Here is a 27,942-nt window from a genome sequence, read left to right as displayed (position 1 = left end):
ATTGCGATTGCAGTAAAAAAGTATTTCTTTGCAACATAAGATCAAAGCTTAAAGCTCCAACTTAATAGATCATATAAATAGAACACCAACTTGGTATATCATAAAATTCATAATCTATGGTCAGAGATACATTACTTGATTTCTGCTACTTGAGCACATAATGGAGTTGGAATGAATTTCATGTTCACATGTGTAGGATGTATACAAAGGTACGTACATAAAAGTCCTTAGAGAAAACATGATTTTACATCTTTTGGTTGCCTGTTTTTATCATACACTATTTGGTTTTATTTCTCAGGGATCTGTAAATTTTAAATTTGGAATCCTTTATGCTAAGGATGGGCAGCTTACAGATGATGAAATGTTCAGCAATGGTGAGCTTTCTTTTTTCACCTTTCTATTCTATTAATCCGAATATTCCTGTATCTTGATTATTTTTTATAGCTGTTCTGTTACTGCACGTGCTTTTTTGTTGTAATGTTTCTCTCTTCCACATATAGAAATGGGAAGTGAAAGCTTTCAGAGATTTTTGCATCTCTTGGGTGACACAGTTACTTTGAAAGGCTGGACAGGCTACAGAGGAGGACTGGACACTAAAAGTAAGAACTCATCTGAAAGCAAAAAAGTAGGGGGGGGTGCGCAGTATAAATGTTTTTGCTTATTGCATGTGCATATTGTATATATTAGAGAAATATGTGCATGCTAAATGCTTTGCTTCACCAGGAAAAAGTCAGGTTAGCTTAAATCACTCGTATGTAATGCTATTGAAGAAAAGTATTTATATGACCTGTATTTTCAAGGTGAACTCTTTCATTTTATATGGGAATGGGATGAAGAATACCTGACGTTACTTTTTTCATAATAGTGGACATCATAAGAGTGTGAATGTGCAGATTAGGTTGCAAACTTGGGTTTGGACCCATGTGAAACATGCAGTGTGAACATTTTCTAGAATGGAGCAGGAAAAAGGATGACTCAAGCAGCTTTGGTAGAAGGACCTGAAATATCTTTTGATCTTTAGAAAACTTAAAGTTCACATCCCTGCTGAGAATGTTGTTTTCCCTTGCAGATGATACAACAGGAATCTTTTCCATCTATACAGTTTTTCAAGGGCATGAAATCATGTTCCATGTTTCAACCATGCTACCATATTCTAGAGAGAACAAGCAGCAGGTACGTGGTTCTCTCTTTTTTTTTTCCTTTCTTTTTTTAATTATTTTTTTTATTAAATCACAAACTCCAAAACTTTAAAAGAAAATGAGGGATTTCTTGCCTGTTAATACTTTAGAAATTTAAGCCTTAAGGCTTCTGCTGTATTTTTTTTCTTCAATATTATAGCTAATGCTGAAAATGTAATGATGTTTGTTAGAAGATAATGCATCATATCAACTCTATTAAGGTACAAAAGACAGTTGTGAAGAAGGTCAAAATGGATTGTCTGAGAAGTGATTGAGTATTCTATTAATCAGATGACTGTAGAGCTTCACTGCTGCAATTATCATTGCCTCAAAGAATTCAGGAAGGCTGGAAATTATGTCATGTGAGTTGTCAGATTACATATGTAACAGACAACTCATACACAAGTAGCAATTCATGTAGCTTGAAAGAAATTCCCTGTGTGAGACCGTTAATGGTAAGCTTTGTGCATTTGCTCTAAAGCACTGCTGTTGCCCTCTCATAGATTGACCAGGTGAGTTCTTGGGTGCTTGTTCAAATGAGCCATCATCCATTGCTTGAACCTTTCTGTGTATTATATGATGGAAAAAAATACTTTATAAGCACATGCATTTACCTCTCCATCACATCTGTAATGATTTACCTAAAATTATTCACAAATTGTTTTACTATTTTCTTACTTAAGCAATAATTATATATAATAATAATATAATTATATTACTGGTTTTTTATTTCCATGCCAGTTTTCTCATGCTTTTGCCTTGCATTGATGACAGGATCACAGCAGAAACCAGAGGCCAATCAGGACATTTACTATTGTTAAGCAATAATTCAGCATCGGGGTTTTTTCCTTTTATTTCAAGTGGTGGATCTGCTTTTTTTGAATGCTGGGTGTTCCATGCCCTATTTGTGAATATTAAATATGGAAATTCTGGAAAATAGGAGTGCTTTGCTAACTTAATATGCAATAGCTGCTGTTTTAGCAGCTGGCACTGCTATAATTTATATTGGCTTCAGACATAATTTTCATATCACAACTTTTCTATTTGCAGTTTAGGAACGTTGTTTTACCGTTCTCTGACAGAACTGTTAAGGTATTTAGATACATTTTTTTAATTCATTTTGTCTGTTTCTCCCCCCATCCCTTTTTTTTTTTATATTTTTCCTTTTTTTTCTTTTCTTTTTTTTTTTTTTCTCCAGGTAGAAAGGAAGCGACACATTGGGAACGACATTGTCACTATCGTGTTTCAGGAAGGCGAAGAGTCTTCTCCAGCATTCAAGCCATCCATGATTCGCTCTCATTTTACACGTATCTTTTTCCTTACATTTTCTAATGACTTATTTATTTATTTATTAGAGATTGGTATTACTTTTAATCCTACCCAAAGTCCCTCCTGCCTGCTGGTTATGGGAGTGAAAGCTATTTTAGAAAGACAGTTGCATTCTTTACCTTCAACTGCTTGACTAGGAGGCTCTGAGTCTGCCTCAGGACTTACTATATATTATTGTTTAGGTAATTTTAAGTAATCCACAGCTGGTCAGTGGAGTTCCATCACCTTCCTGATGTTTTAACTTGACAACAGCCAGGAATAAAGGTGTCTGCAAGAAAACTGGAGGTTACCACTGATCTGTGTCAGATGTGGTAAATCTCAAAGCTCATTGAATCTGTACTGGCTCCTCATACTCACGTTCTTTATGTACTGTAGCACCCCTTTTTTGCTACTTCTTTAATGGGAAAAACTAGCATATAGATATCCCACTGTGCTGTCCTATACAGCAACAATAGCTGCTGTAAGGGTTTGCCCTGTGTCATCTGTAGGGTAGGATTGAGTTACCCAGGTAAAGGCATCCAGCACCAATTTAGATATCCCAGCATATCTGACATGCCTGTACAGGTCTGGCAGAGATGACACAGGGCCTACAGGAGATCTGTGTCCCTTCTGGAATAGCAGCTGGAGACTAGGCAATATCCTCTCAAGCATCCTAAATTGCACTGGATGCTTACATTGAAATAATAGATTCCCATTATAAGTCTATTTTATTGTGCAGTCTCTGATCGTGCTGATCACAGCTGCTGGCAAAGGTCTTTCCATTCTATCTGGCACAAACCCATACAGCCAATGAAGCTATTCAGACTTATGTTTTCTTTGACACTGTTTATGAGGACTGAAAACTTACAGGCTGTGTTATAATTTTGTATGGGACCTCCTTTATAAACAGTAGAACGTGTATAGTCTAGAATATTTACATAGATTAATATATTTTACCCTTATTAAATCTGTGATCTTCTGCAGGAGGAAAAAAAGTGTATTAAAATACCTGTGAGTCATTAGTACTGGATTAACTTCCTTAACTGCATGGCAGATATTTTTGCCTTAGTGAGATACAATAAGCAGAATGATAGTTACAGGTAGGTGCTGACTGTAAACCACAGCAGTAACAAATAACTTCACACTGAATTTCTGATTCAGTTTAGAGATAAAGGGAAAACATTTTGTATTGTCTACCTGTCTTTATGCCAAAGGAAGCTAAATGAACTTAAGAAACTGAAGAGCAATACGGACCTGGATGTGGGTGGCTCTAAACTGGCTGTGAATAGTTGCTTATTTGCATCAGAAAAATGGAAGAAACAGGCATAAGATAAGGGGGCAAAACAAAACTACTTTCTGGATTAAATGTAACAAAATGATGGAAGATATGCCTGGAATATTCTGACATGGTGAGATCAATGACATGGTGAACTACATGTATGATGAAAGTTAATTAGATGTGATGTGATAGCCATGGACTGCAGATCCTTTTACAGGTCTGGGTTTGGTTGTAGCAAAGCAAACCAGTTAATTTTTAAGGACCTTCATAGAGTACTAGTACAGTTGGACATCACATACTTAAAACCTTCTGGAATTTTGCTGGTAAATAATGTGTTCTTCATCTGTTTTTCAGTTAGCCTTGGGACCCTCACTCTTGGAGGCATATGCTGTCCAAGTCTGAGTCTGTTAGGTCTCACCAGAATCTGAAAAGCAAGTATTTCTGCAGCCTTGTGCCTAGGCTTTAATGAGCAAAATCGCTTTAACCAGATAAGCTCATAGTCAATAGATGGGCTGTCCATGGTAAACACATTTACATTTTACACTGCTGTTTATTTGGGAAGAAAAGGAGTAGCAGTAAGTAAGATAAATTTACCTCTCTCGCTGTGAATAACTGACTGCTTTTACTAGATGAGTCCATCTTACTCCTTAGTGGCTTCATTCTGCCCGTCTTGACACATCTTCCCATAGTGCATACCACGCAGGATCCATGCTGGATTCCTTATGGATCAAAAGAACTCAGCAGGTCCAGCTGGCATGGAAGTCATTCTGACTCTCTTCCTCAGTGAAAATGAATTTGCTATTCCCAAGATACATATTCAGCTGTAGTAAGGCATTATTATTCAGAAAGAAACAAATCATGCACTTGCTGAGTGCACAGGTAAAGGAGAAATCTATCAGGACAACATGTTGTGAAGGCAAAGAACTGTTTTACAGCTTGTTTTTGGAAAAGGACTAGATTTTGCTAGTGCCATTAAAAGCATTATTCTATGGGTAGAACTGCAAAGTTCTGTTTTACTTGTTAGTAACAAACTCAGTATGAGTTTGTGTAAAGGAAGAATTTTGCTCTACTGAGTAATTCCAAGTGAATGGTTTTTGTTAGACCCATGGGACATCTTACCTAAGAAATACCTAGATAACAGTTTGCAGTTCTTCTATTTCGAATAGTGTCTATAAAAAAAGGTGCATTTTGAATGTGACTTTCAATACAGATAAAGATTTGTTCTCTCAATAGGCTGAAAATATTTTCAGAAGAAAGTGTTCCTCTCTTTGGGCCTCCCCTTCCATCCCCACCTGTGTTTACAAATCACCAGGAATTCAGGGATTTTTTGTTAGTGAAATGTAAGTCAGTTTTTCTTTTGCTAGAAACACTTACTACAAAAAGTGCTTTCAATGAATGATGCTTAAAATGTAAACACATTTTCCTGCGTATGCTCTTGTTCTGTGTACACTTGTCTTCATAGGTGGGATGTCAGTTCTACCAAACTGTTCCACTCAGATTAACAAAGAAATTAATTCCTATGCAATTAAGCTTCTCTACGAGACAGAATCTGACTTTCTCATTTGCAGAATGTGCAGCCATACTTAGCTTTGTATTTTCCTAAAGGACTTGGAGATCTGAAGGCATTTGTAATGCTGTTCAATATTTCGGAATAGAAGCTGTTAGGTTAGCAGCTCTGGAAACCCAAAAGTGTAAGCTTTTCTGGATGTAAGCTGCAGAGGTGCCTTTCAGCACCTTTAAGAGCTTTTCAATTCTGTCAGGATTCAGTTCCAGTTTTCACTGACCCTGACTCGCCCTTTTAAATCAGCAAGAAAGAAATCTTTTGAGAACTGATCATGATGATTACAGTTAATGCTTAGCTGACAGGAACTGGACTGATAACTCATTTCACAGATTTAAATTGGTTTACTTAAATTGATCAGCAATTTGTCTTTAATTTTTTATTAGTTAGGTAGTTATTGTAGAATTCTCCTATTACTATTTTTCCCTTTTAAACTTAAGGGGTCATTATGCACTAAAAAAAGTGCAAAAAGGAGGTAACTCTAAATTACTAAGGGGAGAACAGGTATTTTTATGCAGAGGCCAAGTAGAGTCAGTGGCAGTTGTCACCATTCGTTTAGGTAACGTATCTTCTTTTCCATAATATTTTAGTAATCAATGGGGAAAAAGCCACCTTGGAAACCCCAACATTTTCCCAGAAACGTCAGCGCACTCTGGACATGCTGATCCGCTCTTTATACCAAGACCTGATGCCTGATCTACACAAGGTAAATGTAAGTCTTTTCATCCTTCATATGTGCTTTCCTGTTCTCACTCGTAAATGCATGTTCTGTTCCTTTAGAAGACTGTAATCCTGATGAGCACTGAACTGCATACACTAAACGCCAGTTGTCATATATGTTTTACATGGAAGTTGTCAGACTGTCATTTCAGGATAGGACTTTTCATGCATTTGTTTAACCAGATCTGAGGAGAAGCATAAAAATGTCATACTTTGTATAAGCTTGCTTGCAGCAGGCAGGAAATTTATGCTCTGCAAATACAGGTATCAGTCTCATCACCATAAAAACTGCACTTACTCATCCTGTTGTGTGTAAACTTGAATGATTTTTACCCTTGGGTAACAATGAGATAACTTCATTTTAGATGATAAAGACATTATTAAGGTGATTCTTAACTAACTTAAAAGAAGTTTAATACTTCTAAAATTAGTAAGATGCTATCTTTTTTTCCCCCCACTATTTCTCCTAGTTAAATAGATCTGCTTGAACCTTTTTGTCCATACATTCATGTCCGAGGTCTTTCTTATGATTGTATAGAATGTGACACTGACAAATTATGACAAGTTGGAAAGTAAAGCAGACAAGGATTGGAAGAATTGCAATGTCTGTTCTCTAAGAAGCTCTACAGTTAGAGTCATCATTACAGGAAAATATCCAGGAAAAAGAATATTTAAATGATATCACATTCACTCAGATTGAAAGATTATGAAAACTTTTGGTTTAGTTAAAAATGTTTTCTGGTTTAGAACATGCTCAACAGAAGATCCTTCAGTGATGTCCTACCAGAGTCACCAAAATCAACACGGAAGAAAGAGGAAGCCCGGCAAGCAGAGTTTGTCCGACTTGGTCAGGTAGGATCAGTTTAGGAGGTATGCACCTACGTTTACAAAGGCTGCATCACTGCTTTTGTTGGAATTTGTTTTGGCTGAGAAGATACTTAGCAGCCCTCTAGTATTTCATGTAGACTTTATTCAGGATATACAGAATTCTGCTTCTTCCCCAATTACTTGAAATGTGAAATGTGATAGGAATTTCAAACTGAAGTTACTTTGTAGTCCTAAATTGTCTTTTCTTTATAGTATTTAGCTTGGGTATTGCTGACAGAAACTCAACTTAAATAAAACATCTGTTTGTATTAGGCATTGAAACTGAAAACCACTGTGAAAGGGGATGCCACAGCTAACTTGGCAACCACAAGCTTTTGTAAAAAGGAGGTGAGTGAACCTGTCTGTCTGAGGAGAGTTATGAAAGTATGGCTTTGCGTATCTGCATATTGTGTATTTACGTTTGTAATTAGATGCTGTAGCAGCAAAGATGACGTGTAGTGTCAAAGTGATTCTGCAGCCAATACCAAATTAATAAAGGATGAGCCTAGAGGTGGAAGCACTTCTCAAGTTAAAGCAAGTGTGGATGTTGTTATATCTGAGAATATTTGATGAAAGTATCATTTTCCATATGCAGTCATTTTTTATTTTAACTTCTGCATGAAGTTTAAACCAAAATTCAGTTGTGTTTTTATTTCCTGTAGTCCCAGATTTTGTTCAAGGGCATTTAGGGAGTCAGAGATGCAAACCACGCTCTTCTGCATGCATCTTACATACAGAAGCTTCAGAAGCACTTCTAGAATTTCAGAGACTTCAGCTAATATTTAAATTGGGGGAGGAGGGGCTCTGTACTGGGAGGTAAGTACAGAGAACGTATGATGCAAGAAGAGTTTGGCACAAAGACAGTTTTAGCTGTACCATGTGCTAGTGACTAAACATCACAAACTGAGCCATAAAATGTAAGCAAATTGCATGTGCATGGTGGTACCTATGTTTTAAGTCTATAGTTTTTTGTTTGTTTGTTTGTTTGTAAGTAAAATACATACTGGGTATTTCCAGGGTTGCACTGAGTATCAGCTGCATGTGTTGTAATTCCAGTGTTTCAGGAATGTGTATTACACGTACTAGCTCCAAACCCAATTAACATGGAAGTTATTTCCTCTGCAAGAAAATTAACTTAAGTTGGATACTTCAAATTCAAAAAAATAGTGTGTTTGGAAATGTATCCTGCCAAAAGCATTTACATGTTACTACCTGCCATTGTCCATCACATTCTGTGTCTGTATGCTCTGTATTTCTTAGTGTACTTAATATGTATCCCTTATGTTACTTCATAGCCTTGGGAATCTCAATCTTTCTGCAGTAATTTTCCTCATGAGGTTGTCTGTGCAGATTCTTGGGGCCAGTCCTTGCTGGTTTCTACAGATGCTGGCATCTTGTTAATAGATGGTTAGTAAATGATCCAGTGTTTTTGTGTCAATTTCTATGTATCTGACCACTTTCTTGAAAATGTATGTTCATAAGCAATGTTCAGGTGTTGGGAGGTCTTCACCTGCAGGGATAGTTCCCAGTCCAAGTGAATTTATTGCATTTGTGTAACCTAGTTGCAAGAATTCTTGCTGCACCAGAACCAAGCCATATTGGGCAGCCAATGTTAACGCAGATTGCTGAATGTTTTGTTATTGCAGATGTTGTTTTCTTGACCATCTGAAAAGACTCATGAACTCGCATCCAAGCTCAAGGAGTGTTTAAATGGCTTGTCTGGATTTCTTAGCCCTTGATAATAGTGAGCATGAAGCCAAAAGCTTATGTGACAAAGAAAGCCTGCTTTTTGCATAGCAATGATATTGCTAGTTTGACCCCTTGTCTTCTGGCTGTCACATAAGGCCAGCAGTACTGAGGGAATGACGTTAGTTCTTGGTGATAATTCTCAAACCTTCCAAAGGAAGGTCCCTTTTGGGCTTCAGTTGCATAATCTGATCCATGGTGATGATAAAACTCTCCCATGAGCAAGTACTGGCTATGATGCTGTGGTATATGTAGCAGCTTTCTCATTTTCCTAAGAAAAAAACCTGAGGCTTTTATTACAAGAAAGAAATAAGTCAAAACCAGTGACTAGCAAATTTTAGCAGGGTTTTGAATACACACGTATGTGTTTCATTTTTAGATGGTCAACCCTCAGTGCAAGTGTTTGATAAAACTCTCCAAGTAAAGCAGATGCATGTGCTGGAAACTCTGGATCTTTTGATTGCTCGAACAGACAAAGGTAGGAGAGGTGCCTGTTCTTTGATTCTCTTCTCATATGAATGTGGCTAGTGCTGGGTATGTATGTCTCATGAGGCAATTGTGTCTATGAGTGGCAAGTGTGTTAGATGCCTCATTTCAAAGAGGGGAGCATATACAGCAACTGCTGTTATTTTCCAAAAGGCAGAATGCTCATTCATGCTTCCTTCAAGGCAAGCCTGAAACAGATCATGTGGTCTTTTGGGCTTTCTTCAGCCACTGTTGGAACTCGACACTCTTTGGAAATCTCTTTGACTGAATCATATGTTTATTCAGTTGTGCAAACATGTCGGGGAGATGACTTAATGCTGCTGAAGGTGTTGAAGAAGGCACCAATGCAGCAGGTATCAAAGATGCCACAAACTTGTTAGGGACTTAAGATTGACAAAACCTACCAGTTGCTAGGCAGCAACCTCAGCCATCCATTATAATCTGCACTCTCCAAGAGTTGGCAAAAAGCTGTGAGACTTTCTGAACAGATATCACATAATCCTAAGTAGTTATTACAAAAATTGACAGGACTAGGGCTCAGTTAACAGAAAACTCTCCTGACACCTTTTATGAACTCTGTTTGGGAGGTGCTGCTTCTCTTTGAAAGTATTCATTTCAAACTACCATCATCTTTTTTTAACTTGCCGTGTCCTGTCTCTCTTCATCCTTCAGGCAAAGACTCTCGTCTCCTTGTCTTCAGACTCAGTGCTGTCCAAAAGGATATAGAAACAAAGCAAATCATAAGAAGCAAATACGACTGCAGAGAAAATAAACTGGAGAGAACAAAAGGTGATTATTTTCTCTTGTGTTAAAAACATCCACTGTGGTATAATGCTTGTAGTTGCCAGGGACTTCTTAGCTCCTTTGAGGCAGTTGTAGGTGTTCACCTTCATATTTTTCTCTGGACAGTCAGTTCAAACTTCGTTAAGCTTAGATGTGAAAGCAAGTCTGGTGTAGTCCAACGTGGTATTTTAGAACTTTGTGAAAATACCATGGTACTTGGCAATCACTGCTGGTGGAAAACTCTAGAGAAAAATAGATACGTTGCTTTCAGGATTGAGGGATTTGAGAAGAATTATGTGAGACTTAAGATTTTAAGTTGGAGGAACACTGACAAAGCTCCATTAAATAGTAGTGCTTAGATTACTTTGGGTGTCGCATATTGTACTAGTAGACAAAGCCGTTTTCTAGTCTTGAGATGCAAGCTGCTTTGGAAAGCTGAAACCTGCAGAATTTGCCTTTTGTCTTTTTCTAGAAGTTAATGTTATCCTGTTGGGAGGTTTGTAATTGTGTTGCTAAGTCATGCATCAGAGCACTGTTGTACTAATCATTATACAGATAAGCAGATCCTACCTCAAAGACTTCTGATCTAGAGCCTTATTTCCTCAGGCTGCCATTTGTATGCCATTAATACTCACCATGGCAGTGAACTGAGGATTGTCGTGGCTATTCGCAACAAACTACTTCTCGTCACAAAGAAATACAATCCATGCAACAGTTTAACCAGCAGCTCTCTGCTGTCCTCATCTGAATCTCCAGTAGAGGAGTTCCAGTACATCCGGGTATGTGTGATCTAATCACTAATTACCTTAACAGACTGGGCAGCCCTTGGGGGAGGGAAGCCAAAGAACATGGGGTTTATCTTCCGAACCTCCAGACAAATAAAAGGGAGAAGCCGACTGATGGAGTTCCATCACGTGTATGCCAAAGAAATCTTTCACATTTTTTTTAATGAAGTTTCTGCTTCGTGTTTCTGTTCTTAGAGCACATCCCTTTAAATTCCCGGAGTACCTGCAGCACCCACAGTAGGAGCCTGAAAAAGAGAATAATTCTGTTATTTACATTATAGGAAATATGCCTTTCTGACCCTCCCGTGGTTATGACGCTGGTGGATGGGCCTACTGGAGACAGTGACAATATGATCTGTGTAGCGTATCGGCATCAGTTTGATTTAGTTAATGAGAGCACTGGGGAGTCCTACAGACTGCATCACGTTGAAACAAACAAGGTAAGCTTTCAACATTGAGACTATTTTCTTGCAGAACCACACTGAACATAATTTCTTGCAGACTCGGTGCATCCTGTGCTGACCTTCTGGAAGTGTAATTTGTTAATATCCTCATGTCTCTTACTTTTCACTTCTGTAACCTCTGCTTTAGGGCACTATGAGATATTTGTTCCTTTTGGAATACATGATAATCATCATCATTCCCAAGAGAGGCAGTTACAGTCTCTCTTTTCATTTGCTGGTTCTTGTTAATAGGTTATCTCAGTATCCTCTGCCTCTTCATTAACCTTTCCCATTATCTCTGCAGGTTAATTTTGTTGCAGCTATTGATGTATATGAAGATGGTGAAGCTGGTCTACTGTTGTGTTACAACTGTAAGTATTTAGGGAAGGTTGAAAATGATAGTACCTCAATCTGTATATGTAAATCTTTTTTCATTGGAGTCTAGATCTGTCTTTTTAAGTAAATTTCAGTGTTTCATGGAAAGTTTTTCAATATACATGCTTTTGAATTTAAATGTGTGTTAGAGAGACTAGAAATTGAAGTATTTTATTGCAGGGTATGTTGAATTTAGACATTCTAGGTGTTGGGTTTTACCTTCAGGTATATAGATGGGTATCTATATATTTATATATGTTACTGCCTTACTCACAAAAGTCCTATTTCTTCTAGCTCATTCTGTAGGTAGTTACACACTTCCTAGGCATTTGCAAGACATGTACAATTTAGTATTCCAGCCCTTTTTCCTCTGTGTGCTGCCCCATTCTGTCTTTGTGCTTTTCCTTCAGCCTGCCTCTTGGCACTGTTGCATTATTTCATTGTAATTCTCCCAATCTCCTTTTATAAAATGGGACACAGGATTTGGCAGTGGCTTAAGTTTGTGTTTAGAAAAAGACCTGTAATACATTTCTGGACAGAAACTTTGATTTAATCTAAGAACAGTAATTACAAGAAAAAAAAAAAATCCCATTTTGCCTGAAAATAGAAAAGAGCTGGAAGCAGCACGTATTTGAGAGGGTCACAGATGTTTACCTGGATCCCTGAGTACACTTACAGGATCATAGAATCACAGACTGATTTGGATTAGAGAGGACCTTAAGATCATCTAGTTCCAATCCCCCTGCCATGGACAGGGACACCTCACACTACACCGTGTTGCCCAAGGCTCTGTCCAACCTTGCTTTGAACGCTGCCAGGGATGGAGCATTCACCACTTCTTTTGGGCAGCCTGTTCCAGTCCTGGAACACCACCCTCGCAAAATATGTGAGTAAAGAAGTAAAGAATATGACAACTTATGAAAATGTAGGCCTTTCATTTTGATCATTCAAATGTTCTGTTCACAGAGGAAGCACACTTCCTGATCTCTTTAGAGGGACTTCTACATAAACGCTTGATTATGCATATAATGGGCACACTTAGGCAAAATGTGCCTATCAATCAGATTGGTGTTTGTCACGTGCAGTGTAAGGTGATGGATGCTGCTTTTCTCTCTGTTACAGATGTTTGCCAGTACAGAAAGGTACATCCTTTCAATGGAGGTTCTCCACTAATCCAGCCATCAGCTTATGACTTCCACTTCAGCTGGAATCAAGTCCCTTATGCTGTTGGTAAGAAAAGATTTCTTTTTACGATGTGACTGTTAAGATTTGCACTTGGCTTTTAGTGGAATTACAGTATGTGTGCTAGAGAATAAGCATGTTACATTCGTGATGCCACTTTAGCTAAGTTTCTGCATATGGTAATTTTAAAAAGTGGAGTCTTGGTGCCAAGTTCTTTCTTTGCTGAACTTTTTTTCCTTTCTCTTTTTTTCTGTTTTTCATTTTCCACTCAGTCTGCGTTCTGCCAGGCATGGAGAGTGACGTTTTCTTCAGGCTTGATGTAGCTCAATGTCCATCAGTATGTTAGACAACCCTTTTCATAGGAAAGGGAGATGCCCGAAGAGGTCAGATACTCAAGAACAGTTTTGATGGAGCATCCAAAAAACATTTCCATTAACCATTTTTCCTTGCCAAATAATTTTTGTTTCATTGCAGTCTGTGCTTTCCCTTATATCCTTGCCTTCACTACTGATTCCATTGAGATCCGATTAGTGGTGAATGGGAACTTAGTCCACACAGCAGTTGTGCCTGAGCTTCAACTTGTAGCATCAAAGGTAATACAGAGGAAAATCATGTTTGTCTGTTTCTGTCATATGTTGTCATCTAATTCACATATAAAGTTGCTGCAGCCAAAAACCAACCAACCAAAAACTGTAACATGAGCTACTTGATCTGTGATAACTGTTCATCTCCATGCTCTTAGTTTATATCAAGTACAAAGAGAATCAAAATTGATCTCACTGTCCTTTATTGCTCCCCGTAATGCAGATCTGAGATATTTTACCATTTAGCAAATGCTATCCTCCACATCACAGACGTTCCTCCCACTTACAGTGGGATAACCTTTCCATGACCAACCCTAGTTGACTTGGCAGCATTACAGCAATAGAACACAGTGGACAAACATTTGAGCTCTTACTCAGAAGATAAAGTCTCGCTGTACTAACGATGAGTTATTTGTCATTTCAGTCAGATATTTATTTTAAAGCTACTGCTGCAGTAAGTGGATCATCTGACAGCAGCTCCAAGGAAATGAGTTCAAGGAGTTCTCCTCAAACACCGACAGCTTATGAAATGCCAGAAAGTCCTCTTTCTTCTCTAGAAGGTAACATGGTTTCCAAGCAGCTCGAATAACCATCTCTGATCATTCCAACAGCTATCACATCTGATCTTTAGTAAGATGAAATTGATCAGGTGAAAGATTTTGAGTTCCTAGTTGAGAGTCTGGAAGAGAGATTTTTCAGTTTCTCCACAGATATAGAGCACCTGGCTGAGCTTCTGCCTCACAGAATCTCAGTTCTGACTGTGTGGTAGCACCGTTCTGAAGAACTCATTTCTGTAGGAAGGGAAGAATTAAGCTTCAGTAGCTTGATGACTCTTTGGCACTAAGGCCAAGACTAATAATGCAAAAAGAGGTATAAAATTGTGGGAAAACTTGTGTTTTCGCATACACAATTCCTTTCATTTAAGAAAAGCTAACCTGCCACTGGATGGTTAAAGCTCCTTTGTGAACACAAAGAAAGAAGTTAAGAAATTCTAGCCTTGAAAGAGTTTACACAGTCAATGTAGTGTAATGTGATCTGTGAACAATCAGTCTGCAGGGGAACAGAAACAGAGAAACAAGGGAACATCATGTAGATAATGCAAGAAAGATCTTTGTTATTTGGGTTACAAAGCACCCAGCACAGTGAGTATAACTTTTTGTTTTCAAGTATTAAGAATTGATTCTATAGTGAAAGTGTAACATTCTTTTTTCCTTTCGTGTTGCAGGTGAAATTCCCTGCAAGAACTTATACAAAATTCCTCTCAGTAACCTGGTTGGGCGAAGCATTGAACGACCTCTGAAGTCACCTTTGGCTCCCAAGGTCATCACTACCACAACCTCCAGCAGCACTCCCTCTCTGCCCGTTACTCACTCACTCTCCTTATCTCGTATGGAAATTAAAGAAATTGCAAGCAGAACACGTAAAGAATTGCTGGGTAAGCTCTCCTCAATCTTCAGTGCACACAGCAATTGCTAAGTACAGAATTCATAATCTTCGAGCCATCACAGTCAGATTTGTAACATGCAGCCAGTACTCAGAACTAAGTAGTATGAACAAACAAATGAAACTCTGAGAAAACATAATTTGCAAGCAGTCTAGCCAGCATCTGATCACAGGTTATTTCTAAGCCAAATAGAAACTCTTTAGTTAATAACAGAAACCAGTAATAGATACTTGAATATTTTCCTGAATGCTTTCTTTTCTGTTAAGAGTATCTTTTATTGCCTTATTAAGGCCTCCTGGATGAGCCTATACCCAAGACAGAAACTGCACCGAAGCAAAAAAAGGCTCCTCGAAGACAGTCAGACCCCAAGCAGGGAGCAGTAAGATCAACCAGTAGTGACAGGTAAATACTGGCTTTAGAAAAGAACCTAAGTTAGGCTGTAAATGTTTTCCGAATTGATTGTTCAGGCTTTGCTTGGTGTGGTGCTGACTGAGACCTTTGTACAATGATGGGAATTTCATGCTGCTGTGTTTGTAGAGTATCTGAATACTGTAAATATTGAAGCAACTCCACTGTTTGCTAAAGACATGTTAAAGAGCAAAGCAGCAGTAAAGGGGATTTTGTGGGGATCTGCTGCAGTTGAGCCTGTGATGTGATTTGGACTGCTGGATCTGCACTGTGCAGGTCACTTGCTGTTTGCTTCGTATCCTCTTGTGTTGCTATTTCCAGAATGTGTTTTCCAAAGAAATACCACAGCATTGGTGTGCCTGGCGCTGCTCCCCTGGCCCCACTGCCATTCTCTTATTTTCACTGGCTCATAACCTATGTTTGTATAGAGCAGTGACAGAATTTAGCCAAGATACAGTAGACTGAGATTAATAAAACACAAAACCTGCTGCAATGTAACTCCATGTCTGATTGATTTCACTATTTGGAAATTATTTGAGTGGGGACTTCTTCATTAACAGTTGCCTTTTGATGATACTCAGTAAACCAGAGAAACTCAGTTTTAATGGTCTGTCTGTGTCTTTAGGATAACCTGATTAAATCTAGAAATAGCCAGTGATCCTCCTTGCTCTGAGCTGTGTATTTTAGTGACTTTTGTCTTCCCTTTTGCAGGATAATCTCAAGCTCTTTTGAAAGCTGTTCTGAAGGACGTCATCTTTCCACTAGTTCAGATCCGGATACTTTAGCCAACAGGGAGGAGAGCTCACCATCCAGCTGTCCCTTTCAGCCCATTTCTTTATATGATGAAGACATCATTGACTTGAAGTGAAGACAGTCTTAAACCTTTCTTCCTTACTTTACATTTTCTTACAACTCTGTGAGCTCTGTGGGAATGTCACAAACACTGCTTCTAGTGGTAAAATGTGGCTGGAAGTATTGGTGATTAATCTTTATAGAACCCATGTTGTTCTGGATAGTTCAGCCTGATTTGGTGATGCTTATATCTTTGACATAGGTATGTTTTGTTTTCTCAGTTAACGACCCATTACTTTTTGTGGAATTCTAACAGTAGGTTATCAATGAGAGATTTAGGCTGAAAATGAAGTAAATAAAAAGTATTACTTGTTCTGAGCTTCTTGTAATTTGAAGTACCTGAGTGACAAGAGCTAAGTTAATCACTGTTATTACTATCTTGAGTTGTTTTACAACAGTGTATGTCATGTGGGAAGAGGAATTTTATGACATAAATCACTCCTTTTGGTTTTCAAGTCTTTAAAAAACCAACCAAACCAAAGGCTTGCAGGCAAGGTCTTTCCAACCAGTCACTCTGTCCTCCAAATGGTGCAGCTGGGGTATGTTCAGTGAAGAATCAAGGATGTTCTATAAAGATCAGGTAAGATATGAAGATGCTGCTTCCTTTGCTCTGGCCTGTCCATGCATATTTTTTAGATAAACTTGAAAACTGTTTTGGAGTCAAGAATCCTTGAACTGAGACTTTTTATAGAAAACACAAACTCTCAAAATATTCTTTAAGAATTGGAAGTTAAACAAAACAACAAAAAAATACCCAACACCAAGCAAAAAACCCCAAACCAAGTGCATTTCTCCATCTCCTGCAACACTGCAGTAGCTGTTGCCTGCTCTTGCACCAACAGTGTAAGTCATTATTCCAGATAATCAGCTTTTTCTAACTGGATCCAGATGGAAATTGCACTGCTAAGAAGCTAGTTTTCTATGATGAAATAGTCATCTTAAAGCTTTTGTTAGGTTAAAGGACAGGGTTTCATTTTTAAAGCTTATTATTTTTCAACCCTTTCCTCTATGCCAATAATTTTATTTCAAACCATATTTTGAAAGGGTTTGCGTTTGTTTGGGGGGTTTTGTTTTGCTTGTTTTGTTCTTCCATGAAAGAGTGATGCTTCCAGGCTTTTAATAGATACAGAAAGATTTTAGCTTTAGTAGCAAGTATTTCTTGTTCTATATGTAGAAATACTTCTGTAGCCTTGATTTTATTTTATAATACCATTCCTGTGTCATGATTTCACTTTCTTTCCAAGCATGCCCATCTGGGGACGTGTGCCTTTTGCTTCAGTCTGTCTGAATGTAAAACTCTTTTTGCAAAGTATTTGTTGCCCAGATTATTGTGTACAATGGTTTAACTGCTCCACCTAAGAAAATACACAATGCCTTACCTGAAAGGATCATTTCTTACTCTCAGCTGGAGTGGCCAATAAGGAAAGAAGCAATATTTTAAGCAGTAACTAATCTAGGAGCAGAAGCAGTATTAACCAGTGGTTACTATGATTTTAGTATTTTTGCACCCATAAATGTGTGGGGTGAACCTCAATAAGCATCTAAAGGGAAGTGCCAGCTCCAAGTCTTTGCAAGAGCTTGTAACTCTTTTTGAGAATGTTATATCCAGAGCTTGTGTCTCATCAGATGCCCATGAGTTCTGTGCCTCTTGGTGTGATGAGTTGGCATCCTCTGACCTAGCTTCTAGCCATTGTTTCTCTCAATATACTGTCTTAAATCCATGCCATTGACTGCTAATTCCAATTAAAGCCAACTGGTGGTATATAAGCTCTTGTGCATCATTTATAAAGAGCAAGGTTTTTATGCATCTATGCAACCTGTCCTGCTTCAGACTGGTGTTAGATGACAAGGCTTGTTGGAGGGCTGCTGGGGTAGACAGCTCTATTGTTGTTCACTCCAGCCTTAGAGCCATGTTGTTTCCCTCCTGCTTTTCCAGCATGTGCATGCATCTGCTCATTAGAACTTACAAAATAGGCGTGGGCACAAACTGTAGCCATGTCCACCCTAAGCACAACCCTTCCTACTTTCACATCTGTTAAAGCTGCCTTTAGCCTGCATTCTTGGCACTGGCTGGCCAGCTCATGTATGGGAGAAAAGATAGATAACCTTTAATTTACAGCTGTGTAAGACGGGTGTTGCTCTAATAGAGAGGAATACTGAAAAATCTTGCTACAGATGGATGGAAGAAATCCTTTCCATAAAGGAAGAATTGTTACCAAGTTGGACACTTGCTGTCAAGCTCACTTGAAGGCCTATTCTGGACTCTTATAACAGATTGTGCAAGAAATGTTTACTATCCCAACAGGCTGGATTTGTTGGAGGAGGCAGGGCTCTTAACCTCTTCTGGCTAATGGGATTGTCACCACTTCAGCACTGTGCCTTAGTCTGACTAAATTATAGGAATGTCATTTACTTTGGTGCAAGCACTAGACTGTACAGGCAGTTAATTCAGAGTGTACTCGTGCCTCCTCACCAGCATGGGTAGTGACTCATGGAATCACAGAATAGCTGAGCTTAGAAGGAATCCCTGCAGATCATCTAGTTCCGTACCCACACCTCTGCCCCTAGGCTGAATGAAACCTTCAGTTTCCCAGCTTGCAAGGAAAAAGTAGAGCCTGTTTGGATTATAGATCTTCCCTGGTTTGGGGCTGAGGTGTTTGGTTTCTAGGGGTTTGGTGGGGGGGCAAGTGTTAGGGGATGGCTTTGTGTGATATTTGGGTTTTACTAGGCCAGTCAACTGAATAAATACTTAAACAGTTCTTAATAGAGCAGGGAGGCAGCACCCATGGAAGTGTAACACTACTACATAACCAGTTACATAGGGTCCAGGGTGCTGCTCCCACCATTTACCTTCTGCTCGTCCGTGTCTCTCTGACCAAGGCACGGATACAAACTCCTGCATGTTTTCCTAAAGGTGTGGACTCTAACTTGTGCAGCAGCTTTCCCAGAGCTGTTGGCTTAATCTGCATTCGAGATACGGTAAAAACCAAATCCAAAGGATTATATATATATATATATATATATACTTGTGTGTATGTTTTACCACAAGTTTTAAGGGATTAGAAGTCCTAAGCATCTATAGGAATCTAAAGTAATGTGATCTTATCACATCTGCAAGTGATGAGGTATTGGAGAACAATTTTTGTTGCCTTCTGTGTATGAAAATGAGTACCACACTATTGTCATTATTACCAGCTTGATGGCATGGTTCATGCACACAGTGCTTGCGAATTCAGTTGAAGCAGTGTTGTCTCAGATAGGCTTAGCCTGATTTTGGGGAGGGATAAATCATACTAACAGTACAGGAAAGCTCATGTGACAGCATGCAGCAAACATCTGTACTTGCATGCAGGTTAGAAAGTATGTTTGCTAGTTGAGCACAGCAGCTTCACCAGCCTGTACACTGCCTACCTGCTTCCCTTGCTGCTGACCTGCAGCTGCCTCCTGTTTGCTCCTGGAAATCATGACATTAAGCACATGAGTTAAAGAGCAAATGTAAGAGATTATTTTCTGCATATTGATTTCTAGCTCTATTAGGTATTTATCTGGTTGGATGGAAAATGTTGTGTCTCTAAAAGGTTTATGCAAAAAGTGTTATCAACCTGGAATGTCAGTTTTAACTAAGTCTTTGAATGTTAGCAGACTGCTTTGTAATTTAGTAATTGCCTATTGTTAAGACTGTTGCTACATTTGTGACACAATCTCTTTACCTACCACTTGTCTTAACTGCTGCTGTATTACCATTGGTTTTAATGTCATGTGACAGCGTGTACAGTTTGTGTTTCCAAATAGAAACAGTCCTATCCCAGCTGGAACGGTTTTAAGTGCCATTTATCACCTTTATGAAGGAGTAGATGATTTACTCCTTCATGTATAATGAATCATAAATTTGACCTCACTTCTTTTTTCCACACATGCAGAACTAATGACTATTCTGAATTTGGTTCATCAGACAAGACATTAAACAGACGGGAGGTAGAACTATTGCAGACAGCTCTGAATTACTGTTTCCATCTGAGTTCTCTAGAAATTGTGTTTCAGAGATCTCATTCATTTAAGCTCTGTATCATGCCTGAGGGATTGGTGTTTGTCTTTTAAGCATTACCCATGCTTGACAAGAGCTATAATCCAGCACTGCTTTGTGTTTCCAGGCATCTGTTAGACTTTCAGAGACCTCCTCCACTTGGAGATCTTTACCCCTTAAATCAGCACTACAAATGATAAGCTTTTCTCCTTACCTGGCTAAGAGTATATTCTCACTGGCTCCAATATATTTTAATTCCTTTTGAAAAAGCAATGCTCTTTCTTGAATTCTGTAATACATTATTCCTAAGAGCTACAGCCCTTCTTGTGATTTCAATGCATTCCTGGCCAACTTGACAGCAATACGAAAAATAAGGTCAATTTAACCCTAACAGCCATGAAATCCAAGCATTCATCTCCTGTTGGGACCAAGACTTATTCCCTGGTCAGGCATCCCAGAAACAGTAGCAGCACCAGAAAGGTAAAGTACTGCAGCCTGAACTTAACATTAGTCAGGCTACATAATTCATTTCTTCACTGCAAGCTGTGCCATAAGGGAAAGGTAAAGTGGAGCAAGGAAACTAGATCTATTTACTTACAAAATTAGACTTTAATTTACATCTTAGAATCAAAGAATACGTGCAACACCCACAAAGGGAGATGTGGACAGGGACTATGCAGAAGTGTATGCACATCCCATAGCTACTTTTTTAAAAACCAGAATTCATATTTATCAGAATTCATTAAAATTAGATGATAGCAAGTTTACCAGCTGAGCTGTCTGCCATGTGATGCAGTTGCCCTCAACTACAGCACCATAACTCATGATACCAAGGTTTCGTAGCAGTATAAAAAGCCTTACTCAAGATCTTCTGAAGTAGGCCTCGATTTGCTCCAGGGTCTGTCCTTTTGTTTCAGGAACATAAAAGGCTGTAAAAGCTATGTTGAGGCAGCAGAAGGCAGAGAAGAGCCAGAACGTGCCATAGGATGTTAAGAAACCCTAAAGGAGAGAAAACAACAGAACCCACATTAGTAGCAGCTCGCTACTGTACAACTGCAGTTCTGTATTGCCAGAAGAGACTGTGGCTCAAGGCTCTCTCAAGAGCATCTTTAATCAATTTCCCTATGAAAAGACACTTCAGATGGTAATTTCCAATGCTTACTATTAAATCATTGAATTCTTTGGTTACCAGGAAGGCCATAACCCAGTTTGTTAACACACAAGCACCACTCGATATGCCTCTAGCTTTAAGGGGGAAGATTTCGGATATCACCAGCCATGGAATAGGACCCCAGCCAAGGGCAAAACCTGCAATTACAAACAGAAGAGAATAAATGCAAGTTAAATAGATATTAAAGGGAAGACTGAATGATGCCCATTAGTCAAACAAGGGAGATGCAATTTTCACTCTAGATTCTTGGGTGATTCCAATAGCACAGTACCTCTGCCCGAAGGAAAGAGTAGATTATTTTAGGGCAGCATGACAAACCCTAGTGCATTTTACAGCAAATTAATGACAAGTATTCTTAACAAGAGAGACTTCTTGCCATGAAGTTACTGATAAGCTTAAAATCCAACCTTGTTTTTTACTGCTGCTGCCTTGTGCCATTGCAGAACTCAGTGTGGCTCAGACACTAACACGATCTGGTTTTTTTCCATTAACAGTAAAGCAGTTTAACCTGAGCAATCACTACTCACTACTAGCATAGGGAGGTATAAATTCCTTTTTCAGGGAATTGGCTTAACTAAGCTCCTAGCTTTTACCAGCAGGGTTCTGAACGCTCAGCCTAACTTTGCATTATACCCTGAAAAGGTCTGTCAAAGACATAACTTATCAATAATGTGACAAAATGGAACAAAACTGGCACATTCAGCCAGTTTTGCACATTCAGCCAAACAGAAAGTTTGAGTTTGGTGTAATGGCTCCTCAGGCGCCTGTTCCACTTACCAGCAACAAAGCAGCCCAAGCTCACCACTGCAAGCCAGGATATGCTGCTTTCTGTTCCTGGTGATGCTGAATTCAGAGTGACCCATACATCAGGATTGGATGAGTTGTTTGGAGTTGGAAGGACCATTTTAAAGTAAAGGCCAAACAATGCAGTACTGAGAGCCATGATCAGCCCTGAAAAGTAAGCAAGAACTAAGTTGTCACTAGTTACCACTTGGGTATTCTCTGAGTTTGTCAGCCAAATGTAAGATATGGTGCCCCTCACAAAGTGTTTCTGAAAAGATACTGTTAGCAGAAATAAACACTGGCCTTGACAGGAGTGAAAGGTGCCAGACAAGCATTCTAAACACCAGCCACACAACACAGTTGTCATGGTTTAACCCCAGCCAGCAGCTAAGTACCACAGAGCCACCCCCCCTAAAGGGATGGGGAGGAGAATCATAAAAAGGTAAAACCTATGGGTTGAGGAAAGAACAGATTAACAATTGAAGTAATATATACTACTACTACTGCTACTACTACTACTAATGAAAAGAGAGACAACAAAAACAGGAGGAACAAATCCCAAGGAACACAAGTGATGCACAACACAGTTGCTCACCACCTGCTGACCAATGCTCAGCCAGTCCCCCAGCAGCGATCGGTCCCTTCTTCCCCCCAGGTTCTATACTGGGCATGACGTGCTGTGGGATGGAATACCCCTGGGGGTAGTTCAGGCCAGGTGTCCTGTCTCTGTTCCCTCCCAGCTTCTCGTGCCCCTCCTCACAGGCAGAGCATGAGAGACTGAAAGTCCTTGACTTAGGTAAGCTCTGCTTAGCACCAACTGAAACATCCGTGGTAAGAAGACAAAAAGATGTAAGTAATTTCCAGGGGTTCCACCTACAATGTATATATAATATGATAGTTTCCTCTTACAAGTTCAAATCTACAGTTATACCAAATTATAAATATAAAAGCAAACCACTTAAAATGTGTAAATCACAACACTTAATTCCCCCAACAGTTAAGACATTTTTTGATACTATATGTAATTTTTTCTTGCTGAACAAAATTCAGTAACATGTTTTACCAGATATGTAAAGCAGCACTTTTCGTCCAGTTTTATCTATGATAAGTGCAGCCACAGCAGTGAAACATACTTGTATGGAGCCCACAACAACAGAAGCCAGCCTGCTGTCCTGAAAGAAAGTAAGAAGTAAGGAGAATTTACTCCTTCAGGCTGACAAGAGGATCACTTATCAAGCAGTACAAATGCATTTGTTACTTGAATCTGACAGAAGACAAACTATGCCACAGAAATTAACGGTGAGAGGAAAAAACGGGGGGGGGAACCCCAAACAAAACCCCATCCCCAGTTAATACAACATAGAATCCTCTTAATAAAGTTTAAAATAAGCCACAACTTCTTCCTAGAGTTTCACTTTCTCTGAAACATTCCATTTGCAACTCCAATTAAAAAGATTTTATAGGAAGATGACTATAATATGAATTTCTATCAGTACCAAAGCTTCAGACTAGCAAAACACAACATCATTCCCCAGCTCCCCCTCCCCAGAACACTCAGGAATGCCAGAGTAACACAGTCAAGAGAGTATCTAGAACCCAAACCAAAAAAAGCCCACTAAAACACAAACTCTGTAATTATGACACAGGCAGCATCATCATCAAGTCATTTGTTCTGTGTTTTAGACTTGTTACAGCACTGACTAAGCTGAAACTATTACAGACATTTGTCAGTTTGGAAGCAGACCCCAATTACCTTGAAGTTTGCATCTTCAAAGATAGTTTCTGCATAAAACATGACTGCATTAATGCCCGTGAGTTGCTGGAAGAACATCAGAGCCACACCAATAAGGAGTGGCCTGTAGATTGAGGGGTTCTTAAATTCAGAGACATTCAGCTCCTGTTAAAAAGATTAAGCAATGGTTTGGTGAAAAACATCTTTTCCAAGAACGAAACCAACAAAAAACCTCCTCAAAACATTTCAATCTGTTCAAACTCAGTGTTTTACACCCTTTCTTTAGCAAAACTAAGTGCCTTAGCAGCAATAATGTTTACATCTGGAGTATGAGAACTCCAGAAAAGCATTTTTCCCCTTTTCTCAGGTTCTAAAGACAGAAATTAATAGTACTTTGTAGAGAAAGTTAACACAAATCCACAGCTTGCACAAGCTGAACTTCAATGTCTATTTAAGCATTCATCCCACAACAGGGTCAATGATGCTTTTAGAGGTGCAAGAGAAATGCATTCATACAACACAGGCAACAGGGCGTTAGTGTCAGAGGTGTGAAACAATCCTACAAATCGCTAAATAAAGCAAAAAAGAAAATAGCTGTCATATAAGATCACGAGCCTGAACACTACTCATGTGCACTGATGGCAGCCAACAGTGACAGCTGAAAGGTAGAGGAGAAAGAGTCAAAGAATCTCACTTGCTTCTTATCATTTGTCTGAGGGAACAGGTTTGGACACCGCTTGTAGAAAAGTCTATTAACTAAGCTTTGGTAACCCCATTTTAATGACTATCTGCTTCCAGATGCTATCCCCATACAAAAGAGTGTTTTTAAGAGTAAATGAGATTCTCATCACCTCTTCCTGAACACCAGCTTCAATCTGCCCATACTCCCACTCATGGTCCGCATGTGGCCCCCGCAGGAAGCGCAGAGCAGCTACAGCCTCCGAGTGCCTGCTCCGGCTCAGCAGGAACCTCGGTGTTTCAGGCATGAAGGACATGAACAAGAGCATTATGCAGGATGGGAAGGAACACAGCACTGCCAGCCAGCGCCATGGTAGTATCATTCCTTGGTAATAAAAAGGAAAGAAAGAGGACTATGAGCATCAGTGAGTGGTACAAGCAAGTTAATGTTGACTTTTTCAGTGTAGCACTTCCATTGCATGCACTAAGTCTTGTTTGTAACCTCAAGCCCTAACCCCAGTACCTGCAATGTAGGCTCCCAGTATGCCAGTCACCACCATCAACTGCACACAAGAGCCAAGCATACCACGGACTTTAGGATGAGATATTTCGGATATATACACCTAAAGCAGAGAGAAAACCATCAAATAACTACTTGTATGCAACTTGGGATCAAGGAATTGAGAAGTAATTCATTTCTGGAACACCCCCTCTCCCCCCACCCCCACAAAAAAACCCCCAACCAAACCCACTCACAGCTCTGTTTCCCTCCCTCCTTAAGAAAAGCCTCACTAAAAGGGAGCAGGCAGGAAGGTGCCCCCTCGCTACTGTATAACCACATTATGAGAAGTGCTGTAAAAAAGGGAGGAACTAAGCCGGGAGCTGCTGATGCAGCGTCGCGTCTGAAAGGGGAATGAACTCGTGTTAGTGAGAGCTGCTTTTGTTAGTCATGTTGAACAAGAAACACACAGCACGAAGCAGAGCTTAGAGCAATCCTTGCACAAATGTGTAGCCCAACTGTTTGCAAGGAAAGTTTTCCAGTTTTAATTCAGCATTAAGAGTACAAATGAATTCATTCTCCGTGAAGTTCTAGACCGACAGCTCATCTTAGCACAGACCATGAACAGCATCACACCTCATCCAACATTTGGGATCAACTTAAAGTTTTCAGCTATTTTTTAATATATTGACCCCAAGTCAACAGCTACAGTTTAGCTGTATACATTAAAAGAAATTATTTGCATTTATAGATACAATTCTTTCTAAAGTCACAGTTCTTACTTTTTCTGGAAGGACAATAAGTAATCCTCATCTCAAGGATAGAGCTACAAAAACTTGATGTTACATGTGACACTCTCCCCCCTCATCACTGCAGCCACATAGAAGGAAGTTGCAGAGATATTACTAAGGTAGAACATAAACAGAAGCAATCAAATAAAGCACTACTAATCTAACAGATCACACCACTGTACCAGGAATGCACAGTACAGAAGTGCCACTAGAAGAAACTCATTTATTATTTCTTCATGACTAAAACCAAGCAAAATACGGTTCTATAGAAATCAGTTTCTTCAAAATCCACAACCTGCCTTGGCCACAGTTACTCAGTTCCTTCACCCAAGTCACTTACAATGCTGCTATGGAAAAAGAAACAGAAAGCCCCACAGACAAACACAAAAGCAGCCACAGCTGCACGCAGCCCAGCAGAACTTCTTACCGGAACAACAAGTGAGGTAACTCCACTGGCTAAGCCTGTCAGCATTCGTCCAAGGTAAAGCATCCAAACATTCTGAGCAGATATAATAATTGTAAATCCAAAAACGAATGGTACCGAGCACAGCATTAGACTCAGCTTTCTCCCAACTTTATCCACAAGATAGCCTCCTAGTATTCCTCCAGCAGCAGCTCCTAATGTTACTATTGACTTCAAAAATAAGTAAAAAAAAAAAATATATATTATACATATGTATAAATAAATATAAGAGCAATTGCTTTTAACATGTTGAAAAGTACTAACAGCTTCCAAAAACTGTGCAAGAATACGCAGGTGTTTTGAAAATCAAGATAAACATTAACTTCCTAATCAAAACCTAGTCAAGGAGCACCTCTCACCACAGTGAACAGCGAGTACATTTCATATCATATACAAAGCTCTTTCAATTAAGAAAAAAACCAGAAGCAGCAGAAATTGATTCTTAATTTGTCCGCACAGCTGTCCATTCCCAAACAGGCTTTTCAAACTGTTTTAAAGCCCTGAAGAAATCGTTATCTTGACTAACCTGAAGTCCAGCCTGTATCCAAAAAGCAAATATTCCCCATGTTGATGGACTGCACTAATTTATTAAAAAGTTTATTTCCTGTGGTCTCTTAACAGGTTCAACTGAGAAACATGAGAATAGTTAAGAGGACATTTTAGTGCAAAAAATAAGTTCAAATAATAAGGGTATTTATTAAGAGAATCACGGAATCAACTAGATTGGAAAAGACCTTTAAGCTCATCAAGTCCCACCGTGCCCCCAGCACTGCCAAGGCCACCACTAACCCATGTCACTGAGGGCCTCGTCTACATGGTGTGTGAACACTTCCAGGGCCGGTGACTCCAGCACTGCCCTGGGCAGCCTGTTCCAGTGCCTGAGCACCCTCTGGGGAAGAAACTGTTCCTCATCTCCATCTAAACCTCCCCTGGTGCAGCTTGAGGCCATTTCCCCTTGTCCTACCGCTTGTTACTTGGGAGAAGAGATAAGCCACCTCCTCTCTCCATCCACCTTTCAGGCAGTTGTAGAGAGCAATAAGGTCCCATGAGCCTTCTCCAGACTAAACACCCCAGTTCCCTCAGGCTCATGTCGTACATGCCAACTGGAAGTTATCAGAGCACAACAGCCCTGTCACTCTGGAAAAACTCGAACCAATCACCGACTTTAGCTAATGAAACTAGATTTCATTAAGATCTGCATTTACCCTCGTCCTTAAGAGGAGTAAGACTCCACCATACAAGCAGCGTCATCCTGACCCATACCTTCAAGTGAACTCACATCATGGTGAGGCACCATACAGAGACTTACCCCAAACCACGAGGCCTGATCGCTGTCCAACCTTAACTTAGGATCGTCGATTTTCCTCAACTCTGGGATAACCGGTGAGCTATAGCCTAGCACGAAGCCAAAACTAAGCGGTCCCAGGACAGCGGCGAAGGCGGCCAGGTACAGCTTCTTGTTCCGCACTCTGAGGCAGGAGAGGCCCACAAGGATCACGCCGCTCCCACCTCCCGCTTCGGCCCCAGCCCTGGCCCCTCAGGAGGGCCCGTAACGCTCGGGCGGGCCCGGCACTGCTCGCCCCATGGCCGCCAGCGCTGCCCCTCAGCCCGCCCGCGCTCACCTCGGGTCGGGGTCCGGCGCGGGGTGACCCAGCAGGGAGCGGGACTCCTCTGCAGCCATGGCCGGCCGGCGCCGGGCGCTGCTGCCGGGGCAGCCGGTACGAGGCACGGTCCCGCCGCAGCCCTCCAGCCCCGGCCGGAAACGGATGGAGAGCGGCAGCGGGGAGGGATGACGACGCG

The 27,942-nt window shown here is 39.9% G+C and overlaps 2 protein-coding genes across 17 annotated transcripts in view; one reads left to right on the top strand and one right to left on the bottom strand.

The window, feature by feature from the left end:
* GARNL3 (GTPase activating Rap/RanGAP domain like 3) overlaps positions 1 to 17,763 on the top strand; it is a 38,066-nt gene extending 20,303 nt beyond the window's left edge. For 6 of the 11 annotated variants that reach the window (XM_030506770.1, XM_030506773.1, XM_030506763.1 and 3 more), the window contains exons 9-29: positions 299 to 374; positions 501 to 599; positions 1,070 to 1,173; positions 2,377 to 2,485; positions 3,541 to 3,586; positions 4,999 to 5,105; positions 5,917 to 6,032; positions 6,794 to 6,898; positions 7,187 to 7,261; positions 8,209 to 8,320; positions 9,039 to 9,137; positions 9,818 to 9,934; positions 10,535 to 10,707; positions 10,995 to 11,153; positions 11,461 to 11,527; positions 12,654 to 12,761; positions 13,188 to 13,306; positions 13,722 to 13,857; positions 14,523 to 14,732; positions 15,032 to 15,143; positions 15,861 to 17,763. In XM_030506770.1, the coding sequence (XP_030362630.1) occupies positions 299 to 374; positions 501 to 599; positions 1,070 to 1,173; positions 2,377 to 2,485; positions 3,541 to 3,586; positions 4,999 to 5,105; positions 5,917 to 6,032; positions 6,794 to 6,898; positions 7,187 to 7,261; positions 8,209 to 8,320; positions 9,039 to 9,137; positions 9,818 to 9,934; positions 10,535 to 10,707; positions 10,995 to 11,153; positions 11,461 to 11,527; positions 12,654 to 12,761; positions 13,188 to 13,306; positions 13,722 to 13,857; positions 14,523 to 14,732; positions 15,032 to 15,143; positions 15,861 to 16,017 (2,406 nt within the window). In that variant the 3' untranslated portion in view covers positions 16,018 to 17,763. Of the gene's footprint in view, positions 1 to 298; positions 375 to 500; positions 600 to 1,069; positions 1,174 to 2,376; positions 2,486 to 3,540; positions 3,587 to 4,998; positions 5,106 to 5,916; positions 6,039 to 6,793; positions 6,899 to 7,186; positions 7,262 to 8,208; positions 8,321 to 9,038; positions 9,138 to 9,817; positions 9,935 to 10,534; positions 10,708 to 10,994; positions 11,154 to 11,460; positions 11,528 to 12,653; positions 12,762 to 13,187; positions 13,307 to 13,721; positions 13,858 to 14,522; positions 14,733 to 15,031; positions 15,144 to 15,860 lie in introns of all 11 variants that reach the window. The other 5 variants (XM_030506764.1, XM_030506765.1, XM_030506762.1 and 2 more) reach the window with 1 other exon arrangement.
* On the bottom strand, positions 9,054 to 27,933 carry SLC2A8 (solute carrier family 2 member 8). 6 transcript variants are annotated; one of them, XR_003994442.1, is made up of 12 exons: positions 27,765 to 27,894; positions 27,452 to 27,611; positions 26,107 to 26,313; positions 24,913 to 25,012; positions 24,563 to 24,774; positions 23,733 to 23,876; positions 23,043 to 23,151; positions 21,974 to 22,147; positions 21,188 to 21,333; positions 20,887 to 21,024; positions 10,734 to 10,958; positions 9,054 to 10,170 (listed from the first exon to the last, which is right to left on the bottom strand). XR_003994442.1 is itself a non-coding variant. In XM_030506798.1 (11 exons), the coding sequence occupies exons 1-10, from the start codon at positions 27,821 to 27,823 to the stop codon at positions 20,887 to 20,889; spliced, it is 1,449 nt and encodes a 482-aa protein (XP_030362658.1). In that variant the 5' UTR covers positions 27,824 to 27,894; the 3' UTR covers positions 9,915 to 10,958. The 6 variants fall into 6 exon arrangements, 4 of the variants coding, with proteins under 4 accessions (XP_030362658.1, XP_030362660.1, XP_030362661.1 ...); XR_003994443.1 differs by lacking the exon at positions 27,452 to 27,611 and having other exon boundaries at positions 27,765 to 27,933; XM_030506798.1 differs by having other exon boundaries at positions 9,915 to 10,958.
* Between the last annotated feature and the right edge of the window lie 9 nt (positions 27,934 to 27,942).

This window comes from Strigops habroptila, chromosome 15 (genome assembly GCF_004027225.2).
Source record: "Strigops habroptila isolate Jane chromosome 15, bStrHab1.2.pri, whole genome shotgun sequence".
NCBI lineage: Eukaryota > Metazoa > Chordata > Aves > Psittaciformes > Psittacidae > Strigops > Strigops habroptila.
The sequence above is the reverse complement of the archived record's forward strand: the minus strand, read 5'-3'. Positions and strand labels throughout refer to the sequence as shown.